Here is a 14,027-nt window from a genome sequence, read left to right as displayed (position 1 = left end):
TTGGCACCAGAGAGGTTAAGCAGTGCATTCAGCATCTGCTGCAGCTTATATGGTTGCATGGGGCCTCATTGAGCTCTGCTTCCCAGCAATATTCCATATGCTAATTGTATTGGTATCCTCATTGACAGTAAGTCAAACTTTTTTGTGTTGTTGCTGCCAGGTGAGGATACAATAAGGAGAGCATTCATTACATGTGTGATGTAAAAAATAAAATAAATAAATAATAAAAAAAAACACAGTCCCAACTATAGTGCGAAAGTGAGGTCACTGTTGAGGGAAACAGACACAGTGAAGAGTATTACCTATTAATTCTTAATTTCCTTTTTGTAGTCCACATGCCATGGTACCTGTGCCTGATCAGTGGAGGCTCATCCCCAGATGTCGTCATGTCAACGGGTGACACAGTGGCTGAATTTTTGGCAGAACTGGGGATGGGGAGCAAGTTTCTAGTGGACTGTTCAGAGTCCTTTTAGGACAAAAGTCAAAAGTCAAGAGTTCTTAATGATACTGTAGTAGAATGAATAATTTGATTTTACTCTTCACACAATATAACTCGACGTTTCACGTAGGGGTGGCAGGTGGAGGTGCTGATGCTGTCAGCTATTCTCGTCTCCCAAAAATGCATCAGTGTTTCTACAAAAGCAGATGCGACACACACAGGTAATGATCATTTAAGTGATTTAATGTAGACTGGCAATGGCAAGGAAAGCATTTCTGAAGAAGAAAAATTTGTTAACATCGAGTATAGATTTAATTGTCAGGAAGACGTTTCTGAAAGTATTTGTGTGGAAGTGAAACATGGACGATAAATAGTTTGGACAAGAAGAGAATAGAAGCTTTCGAAATGTGGTGCTACAGAAGAATGCTGAAGATTAGATGGGTAGATCACATAACTAATGAGGAGGTATTGAACAGAATTGGGGAGAAGAGGCAAGGAGTATTGCATACTGACCAAGATGGAGGGCAGTACTGCATCCAGAGCCCCCTACTGGGACCCAAGCAGTGGCAATCTGCATGTGTATCAGCTCACTGGTGGTGGTGGTGGTGGTGCTGCTGCTGCTGCTGCTGCTGCTGCTGCTGCTGCGGCGCATCCCTGTGGTCAGGAGCCAAACTGAGATTGGCAGCCACGTGGATCTTCCACTATGTATTCTATAAAAAAGGCACTGTACTTACCTGGAATTGAGAGTTCATATTTACACACATCAAAAAAAGTTTTTTATCACCTCGGTTCCGAGAGTTCCGGAGCTTGTACAGAAAATTGGAATAGAGATCAACATAAACATCATTTCTGCCCTTTTTATTGCTCAAGAAAACCACACATTGTATGCTGTACCACCATTCAGCGAGACCTTCAGAGGTGGTGGTCCAGATTGCTGTACACACCGGTACCTCTGATACCCAGTAGCACATCCTCATGCATTGATGCATGCCTGTATTCGTCATGGCATACTATCCACAAGTTCGTCAAGGGACTTTTGGTCCAGATTGTCCCACTCCTGAACGGCGATTCACCATAGATCCCTCAGAGTGGCTGGTGGGTCACATCATCCATAAACAGCCCTCTTCAATCTATCCCAGGCATGTTTGATAGGGTTCATGTCTGAAGAACATACTGGCCACTCTAGTCGAGTGATGTCGTTATCCTAAAGGAAGTCATTCACAAGAAGTGCACGATGGGGGTGTGAATTGTCGTCTGTGAAGACGAATGCCTCGCTAATATGCTGCCGATATGGTTGCACTATCGGTCAGAGGATGGCATTCACCTATCATACAGCCATTATGACACCTTCCATGATCACCAGCAGCGTACATCAACCCCACATAATGCCACCCCAAAACAGCAAGGAACCTCCACCTTGCTGCACTCACTGGACAGTGTGTCTAAGGCATTCAGCCTGACCAGGTTGCCTCCAAACACATCTCCGACAATTGTCTGGTTGAAGGCGTATGAGACACTCATCGGTGAAGAGAATATGTTGCCAATCCTGAGCAGTCCATTTATCATGTTGTTGGGCCCATCTGTACTGCGCTGCATGGTGTCTTGGTTGCAAAGATGGACCTCGCCATGAACATCGGGAGTGAAGTTGCGTATCATGGAGCCTATTGCACACAACGTGAGTTGTTACACAACGTCCTGATGCTGCACAAAAAGCATTATTCAACATGGTGGTGTTGCTGTCAGGGTTCCTGCGAGCCATAATCCATAGGTAGCGATCATCCACTGCAGTAGCAGTCCTTGGGCGGCCTGAGCAAGGCATGTCATCTACAGTTCCTGTCTCTCTGTATCTCCTCCACATCCGAACAACATCACTTTGGTTCACTCCAAGCCACTGGGACACTTCCCATGCTGAGAGTCCTTCCTGGCACAAAGTAACAATGTGGACGCGATCGAACCACGGTATTGACCGTCTAAGCATGGTTGAACTACAGACAACACGAGCCGTGAACCTTCTTCCTGGTGTAATGAGTGGAACTGATCGGCTGTTGGACCCCTCCGTCTAATAGTCGCTGCTCATGCATGGTTGTTTACATCTTTGGACGGGTTTAGTGACATCTGTGAACAGTCAGAGGGACTGTGTCTGTGATACAATATCCAGAGTCAACTTCTATCTTCGGGAGTTCTGGGAACCGGGTTGACGCAAAACTTTTTTTTGGTGTCTGTGTAAGATTATGTGCCCCGTGGTTATGTACTTCATCCTTTAACGCACAATACAAGAAGGATGAAACTGAGGATATCATCTTGTCTTCTGATACATAATCCGATGAGGAAATGCTTTGCTATTTTAGATTTGTCTGGTTGGCCTAGGAATTTGTGTGTGACATCACAACAGTCTTACATCACACAGTATGTCCGGCAAATGTATGACATGCCACATTCCTGAGGCCGAGGCTGTCTTTGACAGAATCCAACAATTCCCTTAGGCTCACAGGTGAACAGAAGAAAAATGTTATGTTGTATCTGTTGAGGTCTCTTCTGACAATGCCCATGTTGTTGTTTCACATACTGATTGTAAATTATTTAACAGTCCTGCATACTGTACGTTAAACAATTACCTGAATGGCAAGATCCAGAGGGAAACCCAGACCCTTCTAAAGAAGATTTCACTTCCATTCAATATCATTAAGAATTTGCATGAACAGGTTGCTGTTTCTCCAAGACTCTTTGGTGTGCCAAAAATTCACAATGATGAGATGCCCCTTTGCCCCATGGTAAGTAATACAGGACGTGCACCTCTGTCAGGCCTTGCCAAATAGCACTTCACGAGCTGCTTCCCTAGTGCTCTGAGCACAGTGATGAATGTGGCTAAGGGATGAGAAGGAAGAGGAAAATGAAAGGTGTAGCCAATTGCCACCAGTGCAAAGTAGTAGCAAGGCAGTTTGCTGACAATAATAGTTTTCTTAAATCAGATTTGTGTTCTGTTTTGGGAATACTGTGGTGATTGCATACCTGTATAAGAAGGAAAAGAGTGGAAAAGCCACATCTTTCAATGTCAAATGGAAATAGTCTTACCTTTTGTATCGTTTAAATGTCATACAGTGTGCTTAATATGCCATCACACTATTATAAGCTGAAAAAAAAGCATTTACTGGATCATCATCACAATGCCCACTACAAAGACAATATGTTGCACTTCTTTTCTGATGAACAACAGTGAGTGCTGTCTCTACTGAAGTGGTAGTTAGGGAAGAAACTGAGTTTGTATTATCAAAATTTTTATAGTTGATTTCACCAATTATTTGAATACATTTAAGTGTCTTAATGTAAGGGGAGAATAATTTGGTAACAAATATATCAGACGAGATTGATGCAATAAAACACAAAGTAAGTCTATGGAAAAATCAGCTTCAAATTCATGACATGAGACATTTCCTGTTAACTCAAGGCAGTAATTTGCAGATCAGACATGACTGACTATATTTCAATAAATGAAGCATTCCATCGTGTGTTACCAAAGAGATTCCAAGACATTCCACAACTGAAGACAAATTTCGATTTATTTGTTGGACCATTCTTGCTTTTGGCTGCTAATGTTATTCCAACTTGAGGTGAAAGATGTACAGATAGCACTCAGCTCATTAACTTTTTTGTCCAGACCAGGAATTCAGAAGACTATTATAAAATACCACTCCAAGAGCAATATACTCAACTGCACAGACAAGCCACTGAAGTTATATCAATGTTTACTTCAACACATTTGCCCAAACGTTTTTTGTACTACTGTGAATCTGCCAAAGTTCTGCCACCATCCGGGTTTAACAGACTTTACTCTGCATAACTCAAGTGTTTGGCTATATGGCGAACAATAGCTCCAGAAGTATTACAGATTCTAAAATATAAACATCACAGTGTAATGTTAAAAGCTTGTATGTAAAGCTTTTTGTAGTTCTGCTTACCTTATTAGCACTATCTAATGTACTTATTTAATCAAGTAATAAAATTTACTCCTTCAGAGAAAAATAAAAACTTGAAAATAAACTCTTGATTATAAAATTATGCTGCAATATTCAACTCTTAGAAGTAACTGCACTATGTCACAACCACATCTTCCTAAGTTCCCCATATGTGAGCCTTCAGCATATGGCCATCTCACTCGCACACTTTCTCAAAATAGCACAGTGATGGGAGTAGCCGGAGCTCTGAGCAGACTCAGTCACACTTGTGCAACATGAGCATGTTCTGGGACTGCAAATCTTGGTCAGGCCTGACCTACATTGTAGCTAAATGTCTTGCATCACTTACTGGACCATTCAGAGCCAAATCCAATGACCACATCGGGAACTCGTAAGACTCTATAGGCCACCTAAAGCAGTTAATACTGCAACCATTGGATCTCTTTGTTTTCATATTGTATCTTTATTTACAAAATTTCTTTACAGGTCTCTCTATTACTCATTGGCAGCAAGTTTGAGGAGGACATTACGGTGCTTTTTAAACATTCTCACTTCAACCTGCCTTTATTTGATGACGTGTACTTTGAGCAAGTAGACAGCGTCAACATGGAAGTCCTCTGTCTCCCGTGATGGCTAAATATTTTATTATATACTTTGAAGAGAAAGCACTACAGTTGGCGGACTTAAAACCTTTCTACTTTTGGCAGCACATGAATGATACATTTGTGGTGTGGCCTCATAGAACAGAAAGATTACCAATGTTTCTTCAATATCTACAGTCAGTCCAAATGGCCAGTTTGTGATGGATGTCGGGAAAAATGATACATTACTATTCCCAGAAGTGTCGGTAGAAAGGAAAGTCAAAGGAATGCTGGGGCATAGCATGTGTTGCAAGCCGACTCGCACCAATTTGCATTTGGAGGCTATAAGTTGGTTACAACTCTACACAATGTGGAGATTTATTGTGGACATTGCTTCACAGAGCACGTTCATGACCAATCCCGACAGCCTTCTCAATGTGATTCAACATCTGAGAACGTGAGACAATGACTAATTCGACAAAAAATTAGTCCAGCAGTCGAACAAAATGGAAGAAAGGACTCACCCATTGTCACATATTTCTCGCCTTGTGTTGGTGGCATTTCTGCAATAATTGGAAGAGTCTTCAACAGAATAATATTAAATGTATCTTTCATCGCCCTGTGACACCAAGGAATTTTTTGGGTCTTTCTTAGACGATCTCAACCTCCCTCAGGAAACAGAAACGTAGAGGGTGTGTGTGTGTGTGTGTGTGTGTGTGTGTGTGTGTGTGTGTGTGTGTGTGTGGGCGCGCGCGTCTGTGTTTTTTTGTGAAATGTCTTACATTGACTTGACATGCTGTATACCTGAATATCGATGTGATGGACACTATCATCATATATGCCTGGGCCATCCAGATAAAGCTGTGGAATATTGCCTTATCACAGGACACTGCTTGTCACAGGACACTGCTTCATATACAAGAAGATAATATCCTGTTAATCCTTATAGGACTGTGTGATAGGACATGATGCAGTCGTCCATCTAGAAGCGACACAGTCATGAAAAAAGCCTCCATAAAAAGACAGTGCAGGTGTTGTTAGCAGTAACCAGGCAGTAACTGCCTAACGATGCGAAGCAGTAGCCTCAAAGACATTTTGTGGTATTATGTCTTCTTCATAGAGGTTACCCAAGCCATAAACTTATTAAAGGAATGTGCAATTTTTTCACCCGAGCTTCAATTTATTTAAACTTTTCTTTATTTCACAACTAGTGTAAGCTTTTTAAAGGCATCATCCTGTGATCAGCAGTAATGTAGTGTACTTATCTACACATTTGATCACTGTGTAATGGCTTCAAGAAGCAGCAACTATTTGTGAAATGAAGGAAAAGTTTAAATAAATAAAAGCTCGCGTGAAAAAATGCTGCATTCTTTGATTCTGCGAATTTTATGTAACTTGGTTACAGACCCTTGAGCTGTGTATTCAACAGATCTGCTGGGAAATCATGAAGAGTTTTCTACAAACTGCTTCAACTGGGGAAGGAAGGAGATAGGAATTAGAAAAGAGAGGAACTTTGACTCAAGAGAATCAATTGCTGTAGGGAGATGGTTCGTTGCTCAGTTCTGTAATTCCAGCCTTGCCTCCCCCACATTTCTCACATGTGTTTGAATTATTGCCATTTGTGCATTATTTCATAACTGTCAGTTTCTCCAATAGCCTGTAACAACTTCATTTTTATATGTGTATATTATGTGCTAAGACATGGTAATTTTCCTTAACATTGTCAATTTATGCTTGTTTTCACTTTTTCCTTTTGGACTAAATTTTATGTAAATCATCTTTCACACACACCATTCTGTGTTCCAGATATACTTATCACTACACCAAATCGGCTAGTGTATTTGCTGCAGCAAGATCCTCCTGTTATCTCACTTGCTAAGTAAGTTAACAATATTATGGGAAGGAAAGTTTGATTTATGTTAAGTAAGTTGCAGTTTCTTGTGTTAGGTTGTAAATTTTTTATTGTAAATGAGTTTTATTTTGCTTAGGTAATAGCCACTTACGAGAAACATTCTTTTGCAACAGTGGGCGTCATGTTCTTAGTTATAAAACAACATTCATTCTGTATCGTATAAGTTGTGGGATCATAACAGCAATGGAAATTCCTGGGTTGAATAACAGGTAAAATAAAGGAAAGCCAACTTTTCACCTATAGCTGACTGACGTGTGGTACATAGGAATACACAACGGGAAGCAGTATTTACACTAGTTTTTTGCCCTTTCTCTTCTAGAAGTACACACATTCACACAGCCAACCACACAGAGACCCAAACACACAAACCTGCTGCTGTGACGAGACCGGCTGTACATTATCAACAGCAGGTGTCTGCGCAGATAGAGGTGGGAAGGGGGTAGGGAAGGATGTGACAGGCAAGAAGGGGGCAGCGAGTTAGTGTGAGGCAGGAATTTTGACAGATGACTAAGTGGCTGCACAATAAGATTAAAGGAATTCAGAGATGAAAGAATATAAGAGGTAGAGAGAGGGGAACAGAGGAGGGAAGGTGGAGATGAGAAGGGAGACAGGGAGGGGAGAGAGAAAGGGGGAGTGATGGAAAAAAGGGAAGAAAGAGAAATGGAGAGATAGAGCTGAGAGAGAATGATTGCATGCGGAGGGGTGGGGGGACTGTGATGAGAGAAGGCTGTACTTGATGTGGATGGGGAAGGAGTGGTATGGACAGAAGACAGAAGGGAGTAGTAAGATGACACAGTGGGAAACAGCTTAACAGAGGTATAGGCCGGTGGGGTTGCGAGAGTGCGTAATGTGCTAGAGAGAGAATTCTCACCTGCATAGTTCAGAGAAACTGGCGCTAGAAAGGAATATATAAATGGCTCGTGTAGAGCAGCAGCTGTTGAATTTATTTGTAGTGCAGTGTGCAGCATTTCGGGCAACTGGATGATAAAGTTTGCAGTTTGCCACAGTTTGGCAGTGGCAGTTCGTGGTAGTAGTAAGTCAGTTACTTGTGACGCCTACATAAAATGCTGCACAGTAATTGCAGCTTAGCTGATATACAATATGGCTGCTTTCACATATGGCCCTCTCTTCTATAGGGTAGGAAATGACTGGAGGTAGTGGGTGAGTTTATGGGAAGGTCTTTCACTTACGTTGACCACAAGGGAATGCCCCATGGGTGCACAATTTGGAGCAGGATTGGAAAAGGATATCCTGTAGGTTGGGTGGGTGATGGAATACAGCTTTGGGTAGGATTTTAGGTAGGATGCCCACCCATCTCAAGACACGACGAGAGGTAGTCGAAGCCCTGGTGAAGAATGTGGCCAGGGTGATACTGGGTGATGAGAAGAGTGGGAATGTGAAAGATTGGGTAAGTCAGCAAGACACCCTGATCTAACCCCCCCTGCCAACATCTCATAGCTCCCCAACTGTGCCTTCTGACTTATTCTGGCTTCCACATCCCCAAAAACTTCGTCCACCCTCCATGAAACACACTGTTCCTAAACATCCACCCTGTAACATCATTGTCAACCTTTTGTTTCAAAACTCTGGCCCCCTAAGTGGTCTCACCTTTAGCCATAAGAAGTAGGTTCACCCATGCCAGACTGCTATAGGATCTTCTTTCTTTTACTCATTCTCTAAAGGGGAAACATTTTGCTACACACTCCACTGACAACAATCAACCAAAACACAACATAGAACCGGGTTTAAAACAGTTCCAATTTCTTTCCAGACTTGATCCTCCTCCTATTTCACCCAGTTGTCCTTGTTAGGAATTCCTCAATTGTAACCTGGCCTTACATTCCTGTCGTAAATCCCTCCCCAATGAGTCTAACATCACTCTAAGAAACACACAACTATCTGTAACCTGACAATCAGTTCGAACCTTATTGTCCTTCCGGCAGGCCACACACACCACGACAGTGCCCATGAATCGTAGTGAGTAAGTCGCTGAAGGTACCTGCCAACTTTCTGACCCCTGTGCATACAAACCTCGCAACCGTGATCCCATCTCAGAAGTACAACATGATCACCAGCCACTCCTTGAGGCCTTAGGTCCAACACAAAGCCTGACATCTGAATCCATCTCCCTCTTGTCACCAGCAATCCCCTGCACTCCTACTGTTTACCCACTCTCTAAACTCCACAAACCCAATGCAATTGTGGTATTTTGTCTTCCAAACCTCCAAACTATTGTCCATAACCTCCTAGCCTGTATTCGAGACTACACTCACTTCCTTCACCATTTACCACCTTTCTTCAGTTACTTTCCCATTATCACCAGACTCCTTGTTGGTCATTGTGGATGCAACATCCTTATAAATCATTCCCCATGTGCATGTCATTTCCCAATGTCCTCCAACATCTGATTCCTAATTCTCCTATCTATCCACATCCTAACCCACAATTATTTCACTTTCAAAGACCGTATCTGTAACTTTATCTGTGGTACTGCCAGTGTTAGTTGCATGGCACCATACCGTGCTAACTTAGTTTTAGTTCTTCTGAACTATACAGATGGGAATTCTCTCTCCATCATATCCTGCACTGTCACAGTCTCCCTAGCCTAAATCTCTGCTAACGATTTTCCCACTACCTCACCTTATCTTCTGTTCCCCCCTCTCTCTTTTGATCACACCACCCTTCCCCGTCCAGCTTACGTACTGCCTTCTCTCACCACTGTCCCCCCCCCCCCCCCCCCCATGCAGGCATTCTCTCTCTCCCTCTCACCCTCATGCCCTCCTCTCTCTCTCTCTCTCTCTCTCTCTCTCTCTCTCTCTCTCTCTCTCTCTCCCCCCTCCCCCTCCCCCTCCCCCTATCACCCTCATGCCCTCCTCTCTCCCTCTCCCCCTACCTCCTCTCTCCCTCCCTCCTCTGTCCCTCCTTTTCCCACACCTATCCCTTTCTCTCTTCCCTCACTATCTCCCTCATCTCCATCTTCCTCACCATTCCTCCCCTCCCTTCCTCCCCTCCCTTCTCCCCTCTCCTTGTCTCTACCTCTTATATGCTCTACCCTCTGAATTCCTTTCACTTTGTTGTGCAGCCACTGTTTCACCTCCTCCCCACCTTCAACCTTCATCTGTATAGGCGACTGCTACCAATAATCTTCTACCAATAATCTGTGTCTCTCCACAGTCATGGGTCTCTGCGTTTGGGTGTCTTTGTGGTTGTGTGTACTTCTACTAGAAAAGAGCAAGAACTCAAAAGCTAGTGTAAATACTATTTTCTGTTGTGTGTTTCTATGCTCCCCAAACCAGTCAGCTATAGGTAAGTTATGGGAACAATTTTTATTGCAATACTACATTGGTTTCCTCTACATTTTAGAAGTATTGTACTGAATCTAACAAAACATTTCTTTTATGAATTCAGTAGATATATTTAATGTAACATATTTGAAGGTTAACTGGAGTAGCTTATAACTTTGTCATGATTCATTGAACTGAAACATGTTTTACACTAAACATATATTTGTTATCAGTGTTAAATGGTTGGTCATTGATGAATCAGACAAGCTGTTTGAGGCCAGTGAAGGTGGCTTCCGCGACCAGCTAGCTGTTATCTACCGAGCCTGTGATTCAGAAAATGTTCGGCGTGCACTTTTCTCTGCAACACACACCCCAGATGTTGCTCGTTGGGCCCACAAGAATCTGAAAGGACTTGTTTCTGTCACCATTGGGCACAGGTAAAGCTGCATCTGAAGATGCCTCACACTTTTTAAATACATATAATCCATTTCTTAACAATGACTGTCTTCCATTGAAATGTAAACTACAGAGTTAATATAGGTTATGTTATTTTCTCTCTCTTTCTCTCCAGAAACACGGCTGCAGATATTGTCGAGCAGCAGTTGTTGTTTGTGGGCACTGAGGCAGGGAAACTTGTTGCCTTCAGAGATATAGTAAGAAAGGTATGAAATAAACAAATACAGATTTACTACTACGCAAAGTTGTTCTTCTTTATGTAATTGAGGTGCATGTTTTTTTTAAGTTTTATTGTTTAAAGAATTGTTTTATCCAGGTCAGTATCAGTGACGTGTAATGCATAGTTTGGATATACATGGCTCATTCTTATTTTAGGAGCTCAGGATGTGTTCTTTGTTTTCATTATGCTTGTTTTGCTCAAATGTTGATTCTTGCTATAAATTCTATATATCCTGCTTGTGGACAAGAATTGGTCGTTGTTGTTGTTGTCGTCTTTAGCCCTAAGATGGGTTTAGTGCAGCTCTCCATGCTACTCTATCCTGTGCAAGCCTCTTCATCTTTGACTAACTGCTGCAACCTACATCCTTCTGAATCTGCTGACTGTATTCTCATCTCCTGGTCTCCCTCTACAATTTTTACACCCCATGCATCCCTCCAACACTAAATTGGTTATCCCTTTATACCTCAAAATGTGTCCTACCAACTGATCCCTTCTTCTAGTCAGGTTATGCCACAAATTTCTCACAGTTCTATTCAGTACCTCCTCATTAATTACCTGATCTACCCATTTAATCTTCATCATTATTCTGTAGCACCACATTTCAAAGCTTCTATTCTCATCTTGTCTCAACTGTTTATCATGTGTGTTTCACTTCCATACATGGCTACTACACTCTATACAAATACTTGCAGAAAAGACTTCCTGACCCTTAAGCGTATACTCAATGTTAACAAATTTCTCTTCTTCAGGAAGGCCTTCCTTGCCAATGCCAGTCTACATTTTATATCCTCTTTGCTTTGACCATCAGTTATTTTGCTGCCCAAATAGCAAAACTCAACTACTTTAAGTGTCTCCTTTCCTAATTTAATCCCTTCAGCATTACGTTATTTAATTCTACCACCTTCCATTATCCATGTTTTACTGCTTCTGTTTATGTTCATCTTCTACCCCCTTTTCAAGACACTATCCACCCTATTTAACTGCTCTTCCAAGTCCTTTGGTGTGCCTGACAGAATTACAATGTCATCAGAAAACCTTGAAGTCCTTTATTTATTCTCCCTGGACCTTAATTCCTACTCCAAATTTTTCTTTCTTTTCCTTTACTGGTTGTCCAATGTACAGATTGAATAACGTGTGCAATAGACTATCACTCCCATCTGGTTTCTGTACAAATTGTAAATAGCCTTTCACTCCCTGTATTTTACCCCTGCCACCTTTAGAATTTGAAAGAGAGTATTCCAGTCAACATGATGATTATGTTAATAAACAATTGCAATGAAGAAAAGTGATGGTTGAAAATAAACCATGACTGAAAGGACATGCCACTACTTCCCTTCAAAATAAGGTAATAAGTGGCAGACAGGTACATTTAGGTACTGTTGACTGGTTGCACAGGCTTTTGGACTGTCATTCTTCTTCTCCAGAGCCAGAATATTGCTCTCTCTCTCTCCGTATCATTTTCTTTGACTTCTGGTATTCTGGCAAGCTAAGGGAGCAGTAATCTCTACTTTTTATGTAGCTATACAATGAACTGTTATTGTAGTCTGTTTTTGGCTTCTCCAGGAGGAAAGACATGAGAGGGGGATGACACCCCTAGCTGCACAAGATAGATATTTTGAAGAAATGGAATGGAATCGTAACTGTAGGTGAACTTTAGAAATAGTACTTGAGAACTTCCAGATGCATAATGAATCAGATTCAATTGTGTGCATATCACCTGCACAATTTTGAAGTAAATAGGATGCTTTAAAAAAATCATGACATGTTACACAACTTTGAAATGTCTTACCACGGCCTCTGTCATATCTGTTACATTGAGGCAACACTGCTGAGAGACAAGAAACAAGTAGGGTAACATAAATTACCTTGCGAAAAAGTGTACTGTCAAACTGCTTGGGACATCAGCCTTGATACACTAGAGAAGCAGAGTTCCAAGAGTGCTGTTCCTGCGTGGTATCATCCTATGTGGACCACATCAATGTATATATTGAAATAATCAGCAACCAGTTGCCTAACAGAAGTTTTATTTCCTTAACTGGGTTGAGGCACTTAGTGCCCTTCTTCAAAAAGTTATAAGTATCACATTATTTGTGACTGTCGACAATAATATGCATGCAGCATATTGCTATGGTCATGTGGTTCATAGTGTGTGTACAAAAATGGCATAAAGAAGCCATACAACAAGTGCAGACATCATGCCAAAATGGGAGCTTCCATCTACGCATTTCCAGTTCTGGCATGATGTCTGCAGTTGTTGTATGGCTTCTCTATATCATTTTTGTACAGGCCCTATGAACCACTTGACCACAGCAATATGCTGCATGCATATTCTTTTTGACCCTCGCAAATAATGCAATAGTTATAACCTTCTGAAGAAGGGAAGTAAGTGCCTCAACCCAGTTAAGGAAATAAATTGTCTTTGATCACTTCGTTACTAATTATTCCGATATATACATTAATGTATACATTAATGTGACCATGAATTGAACTGTCTCATTACCAGATACCTCAAGCCAGTCCAGTACCAGTTACACTGTCTCCTCTGCGTCACACCACTTATTCAGGGTATATACACTCCAGCACAGCCAGGACACATGGGAAAAATTTGGAAATTTTTTTCATCTGTAAAAAACTGGGATTGTTTTAATTTTGAGTTAAATTTTTGCAATTTTACTGATAAGAACTTAGCGCAACATTTACAACAGAACACAGTGCACACATAAGCATCTACCAACAGCAAAATGTGTCAAAGGCCTTAGGACAAAGACTATACTGTTGTAACCGTGACCATTCCAGTCGTAGTGTTGCCGAGAATGAAAGCGCGGCAGGACCAAACGGGAGCAGCCTGCGAACAAACAAAACGAACGGGGAAGGACCGACACGACCAACAACATGCAAATAGCAACGGGATCACAAGCAAAACCTCACAAATCCCCAATGTCCACTCATTCACGGAAACCAAGTAAACATGCTGTCTGTAGGCAAGAAGTCGATAGACTAATGCGAATATCAGACTGACTGCTGAGCGAAGGGCAGTGGCTTAAATACCTGATAGAATACATTGCTATTGGCCGCTGGGACTACGTGCTCCGCCGTGGTGCCCTCTCATTATACGCAGGCCAGGAGTGCGCGCACAGCCACGGCTTATGGTGCGATGGCTGGAGAGACCTCTATTAGCAATC

At 41.9% G+C, this 14,027-nt stretch overlaps 1 protein-coding gene across 1 annotated transcript in view; it reads left to right on the top strand.

Annotated features, from left to right (window-relative positions):
- The window catches only part of LOC126203048 (probable ATP-dependent RNA helicase DDX52), a 69,419-nt gene that overhangs the window by 33,136 nt on the left and 22,256 nt on the right, over nt 1-14,027 (top strand). The window contains exons 6-8 of the mRNA XM_049937286.1: nt 6,780-6,852; nt 10,403-10,606; nt 10,741-10,831. Coding sequence (XP_049793243.1) covers nt 6,780-6,852; nt 10,403-10,606; nt 10,741-10,831 — 368 coding nt within the window. The remainder of the gene's footprint in view (nt 1-6,779; nt 6,853-10,402; nt 10,607-10,740; nt 10,832-14,027) is intronic.

Source organism: Schistocerca nitens, chromosome 9, assembly GCF_023898315.1.
Source record: "Schistocerca nitens isolate TAMUIC-IGC-003100 chromosome 9, iqSchNite1.1, whole genome shotgun sequence".
Lineage (NCBI taxonomy): Eukaryota > Metazoa > Arthropoda > Insecta > Orthoptera > Acrididae > Schistocerca > Schistocerca nitens.
Note: the sequence above shows the minus strand (reverse complement) of the source record. Positions and strands in the feature narration are given on the sequence as shown.